This window comes from Raphanus sativus, chromosome 9, assembly GCF_000801105.2.
Source record: "Raphanus sativus cultivar WK10039 chromosome 9, ASM80110v3, whole genome shotgun sequence".
NCBI classification, from domain to species: domain Eukaryota; kingdom Viridiplantae; phylum Streptophyta; class Magnoliopsida; order Brassicales; family Brassicaceae; genus Raphanus; species Raphanus sativus.
This window is the reverse complement of record NC_079519.1, coordinates 14,753,765-14,758,845: the sequence shown is the minus strand read 5'-3', so window position 1 is coordinate 14,758,845 and position 5,081 is coordinate 14,753,765. Positions and strand designations below refer to the sequence as shown.

Sequence of the window (5,081 nt, the reverse complement as noted above, 5' to 3'; positions counted from 1 at the left end):
TTAGTAAACAATAACTCAGCCTAGGTTAACACTAACTCATCCATTACGCATATCAGAGTCATAGAGATGTTTTCCAAAGGACATGGAAAACAACAGCCCGGACATAAGTATTAACTATTAAAATCAACAAACCAGACGTAAGAAAAACATGAACATCCACAAATCAGCCGTAATACAAAAGCATTAAAACCATAAACTAAGCCGTAATACAAGAACATGAAAATCACTACAACACTTGCTTACATCGGACAAGTTTTCGCATTATGATCTAAGAAAAATAGGTTGAAATCTGCTTTAGAAGTTGCACTATCAACTTCTAAAGCAGATTTCATCCTATTTCATACTACTAATTCAAAATAACTCAGCCGTTAAAAAGGTAACTCAGCCTTAGTAAACAATAAATCAGCCAAGGTTAAAATAACTCAGCCGTTACGCATATCAGAGTCGTAGATATGCTTTCCAAAGGACATGAAAAACAACATCCGGCCATAAGTATTAACTATTAAAATCAACAACCCAGTCGTAAGAAAAACATGAAAATCAACAAATCAGCCGTAATACAAAAACATTAAAACCATAAACTAAGCCGTAATACAAAAACATGAAAATCCCTACAACACTTGCCTACATCGGACAAGTTTTCGCATTATGACCACTCTGTCTACATCGAGAACATGTGTGCTCTTTCCTAGGACGTTTGTTTGATATGCAACTTCTAAAGCAGATTTCATCATATTTTTCTTCAGTCTGCCTGGTGGTTGACGTACAGTCGGGGGCAAGCAGGGTTCGTTAGCCACGATTTCTGGAACAGGTTGCGCTGAATCAACCGGCATGACCCATTCAGCGTATGCGCTAACCAAATAATTGCTGGTATAGTAAAGACTGCACAGGGATATACGAGAAACATTCATGTACTCCGCCGCTGCGATTGCGTGTACACATGGTAATTTCTCGAGTTCGAAACGGCGACACGTGCACTTTCGCTCTACCAAATTAACAACATGCAAAGACTCGTCGGAAGATCCATATTTAACTTCAGTGTGATGATCATCAATCCTCTGTACCGTCAAATCTCTGGCGGCAGTTACACGACCCTATTAAAAATATATAATTAATGTGAAACGACTGACTTAGTACATATAAAGGGCTGACTTAAGATCTGTAAAGACTGACTTATGAATTTAAAGGCTGACTAATTCTCTTAAAGGCTTACTTAGATGTAGTAGTTTCTCCACACCACGCGTAAGCGTGGTTCGCTGCGATCTGGCATCCTCTCTCCGTATCAATTCTAATATTCGAACAATGTTCAGACCTCTAGCATTCGACAATGCTCTGTTCATTGATTCCGCTATTTTCGTAGTCATCAAATTGTACCTCTCGCCCGGGAAATGAACACGCGTCCACAGTCGGACATCAGCCCTTTGGAGGTAGCCGTGGAGTGCTAGATTAATCGCTTCAATCTCCTCGAAAATCTGAGTAAACTCAGACATCCTAAAACATCTCGCCGCTTTCTTCACCAGACGAAATGCATCTTTTCCTTTGTACCGTCCCAGTATATTCTTATATAGATGGTACGTGCAAATTACACGAGAAGCAAGCGGATACACATTTTAATTGCTTTCCCAATCGAGTTATGCCTATCCGAGATTATCGCAAGACCCTCGTCGTTAGGAATAAAAAGTTTTAGTTGCATAAAAAACCACTGCCAGGAATCATCATTTTCAGTGTCAACCACTGCGAAGGCTATTGGAAAAATCTGAAAGTTACCATCCCGAGTCAGTGCCGTGAGAAGCATCCCTTTGTATCTACCATTAAGAAACGTACCGTCGACAACCACAACTTTGCGCATGAAAGGAAACCCATTTACGCTCGCACCAAATGCAAGAAACACATACATGAATTTTCCATTCTCATCGATTTGAAGACGCGCAACTGTACTCGGATTTTCCCTTATTAGCATGTATAAGTAAGAAAGCAAGCGTTCAAACCCACTCTCAGGTGTTCCCTGATCGATTTCCCTTGCAAATTTCAGCGTCCGGTAGGATTTCCAATACTCCATCTGTTCACATGAAAAACGATACACATAACTCAGCCACATCATACAATTAAGTCAGTCACAACGTAAAACTAATTCAACACTATTTTAATATAACTCGGCCGCGTTGTGTAAATATATCAGCCGCTACGAAACACATATTACTCAGCTGTTTCGTAAACATAACTCAGTTACACCAAAGTAATTACCTTTACACCAAACTGCTTAGTGATAGCTATTCCAACACTCGTAGGGTGAACGGCCGGACCAACGTCACCGAGAAAGTTCTTGTACAACTCTCCTAGAATATCTGGTGTTGCATGTCGACATCGATTAGAACGCTCAGTTGTAGAGCATGTATGTTTCTATTCGTAAATACAAACATAGAACGTCGGGGATTCCCCTTTGGTAGAAGCACGAACCCTCCAGATACATCCATCAATCCAACACTTAACAATGAATAATGTTCGGGTTGATTTGTCTACATCATAATCAAATAGATCCTTCACTGTAAGAAGTTTCAGTCGTCTCTCCAAATCGGCTTTACTCTCGTATCGTTGCCCTACCGCAAGATTTAGCGACAACATCTCTAACCTTAGAAGAACCTCCTCACTCTCTTTAGACCCGCTCATCGAGAAGTTCTGATATATCTTCTTGGGAGGTAGCGTTGGTGACTCTTGGTCTTCTGAAGGAGACTCACCGTATGAGCTGAAGTTATCATCTTCAGATGACGCACCGTCCGAGTCGTCGAACATATCAAATCGGCTATCAAATTCATAATCTTCTTCGTTTTCTTTGCCTGTTCCATCTTCTCCACCTACGTGATTTTCTCCTTCCACAATACTAGAGCAATCAATCTCATTGTCCTCTTCTTCCTTCTCCGAACTGCAACCATCGTAACTCCCAGTGTAATTATCGTCTCTGGACTTAACTTCTGATGCTTCTACTTCTGAGCTAAAACTGAAGTTTGTTTTATTCTTCTCTCTTGCTCTGTCATCCTTGTTCTCCGTAATCTCAACACAAAGACGTAGTTGTTCGATTTTCTTTAGGGTTACAAAACCCTTCAACTGGCGAGTATTGGACACGTACACTGGTGGAGTGTCATGCGCCATTGTTTTCAATGATTTATTCGAGAACATGTAGCTTAGCTGAATATGATCACTCATTTCCAATCCGTAATCATCGAGAACAGACTTTGCGAAAACTTCATATGTAGAGTCCTCATCTAAATGGAGAACTCTACACCCTCTACTATCAGCGTTGAATACATAACCAGATCCATAACCAACTGAGAGAGATGAAGAAGATAAATAACGGGTATGAAAGGGGAGGAATATGAACAGGCTGATTAAATCCTGGTTTTGAAGTTCTTTCGTTACTGATGACATGGCAAATCCGAATTGATGACATGGTAGCTGACATGGAAAATTGGTTTTTCAGCCACCAAAAGAATATATAACTCAGACACCCTAAGTCAGTCCTCATGTACTGAGTAAGTCTGCCGAAACGTGGTACTAGTTCAGTAATTAATCTTTTTCGATACCCCAGCTGTAAATAGGATGAAATACAATAAGCCAACCGTATCGTTTAACAATTCAGCCGTAAAACAATATTATTCTAGTAATTAATCTTTTGCTAATAACTCAGCCGTAATAAAACTGAATTTCCTGTTAAACCATCCAGTTTCGGCTGATTTATATAACTCAGCGATCAAATATCCCATAACCCAGCCATTCAGTGTTCATTAACTCAGCCGTGTCTTTACTACGATTCAACCAAATTTTCCGGAAATCAACCCATCGATGGTTAAGTCAGCCATAACGTCTGTACGTAAGTCAGCCGTCATCCAATAACTCAACCAGATTCATATAACTCTACCCTTATGCGTGGTTTACTTATCGTCTTAAATCAGCCTTTTTTACTAAGTCAACCATTTTCTATAATTCAGCCGTAAATTATACGTATACCAGCCGTAACGAAAGACGTATTCTTTTACGGCTGACTTAATGAAAACACAGATGCGTATTCCTACGTATCACCGGATTTTTGCTTACGTGACATTAAAAAGTAATTGCATTCTCGTAAATACGTTTTTTCTCATCACGTGGAGAAAGGGAACGCTTGGCATTTAAAAAATGCCAGTAATAAAAAAAAATTTGTATGGTTCTGGTCATAAATCCTAAAATATATAATATCTGAGCAAACTTCCCTTAAATTAATTTGGTATCATCATTTCACACATAATGACATGACATAACAAATAACAAAAAAAGAGATAATCTATTATTTATGAAAATTTTCCTTCTTTTGGGTCTTTTCTAGAAGCACACTGAACAAACACGCTGAGTTATGGTTTGTATGCAGAAGTAATGGTTTATAACGCAGCAATAAGTAATGATATTCTGAAAATAATTAATTATGGCGTTTGAAAAACACGCCTGGCATAATCGAGACAATTATTATGCATGAAGAAAACTAATGGCGGCTATGAGAATATTGATAACTAATTATTAGGTTTTTGGTAATCGAGACATATATATATTTTTAGGTTTTTGGTAATCGAGAAAATTATCAACTTCTAAAGCAGATTTCAAACGGTTTGTTCTTCTACTAATTCAAAATAACTCAGCCGTGAAAAAGGTAACTCAGCCTTAGTAAACAATAACTCAGCCCAGGTTAACACTAACTCATCCATTACGCATATCAGAGTCATAGAGATGTTTTCCAAAGGACATGGAAAACAACAGCCCGGCCATAAGTATCTATCTTATTAAAACAGAAACATTCCGTTGGACCTAACATTTATTTTGTAAGTTTTTAAATTAAATACACCTTTATACTTTATAGTTAAACCCACATTAAATCACTAATGTTCCTTTCTTTATACTACTATCCATGTTTCCAAACAATATACTTATTTCTTTATACTACTATCAATGTTTCCAAACAATATATTTTATATACTACTATCAATGTTTCCAAACAATACAATAATTAATCTTAGTTATTTTATATCCATCATTTTCTCTTTAAAATTTTGTAGAAA

At 37.9% G+C, this 5,081-nt stretch overlaps 1 protein-coding gene across 1 annotated transcript; it reads right to left on the bottom strand.

The window, feature by feature from the left end:
• Window positions 1–611: 611 nt before the first annotated feature.
• On the bottom strand, window positions 612–1,490 carry LOC130500091 (uncharacterized). Its single transcript, XM_056994795.1, has 2 exons — window positions 1,194–1,490; window positions 612–1,094 (listed from the first exon to the last, which is right to left on the bottom strand). Exons 1-2 carry the CDS (start codon window positions 1,488–1,490, stop codon window positions 612–614), a joined length of 780 nt encoding a protein of 259 aa, XP_056850775.1.
• Between the last annotated feature and the right edge of the window lie 3,591 nt (window positions 1,491–5,081).

What these genes read in the sequence shown, in the direction of transcription:
- LOC130500091 (XM_056994795.1), bottom strand. Translation starts at nt 1,490, where the DNA reads ATGTCTGAGTTTACTCAGATTTTCGAGGAGATTGAAGCGATTAATCTA. An exon ending in GTAAGCCTTTAAGAGAATTA is followed by an intron (nt 1,095 to 1,193) that starts GTCAGCCTTTAA and finishes TATTTTTAATAG; the next exon opens with GGTCGTGTAACTGCCGCCAG.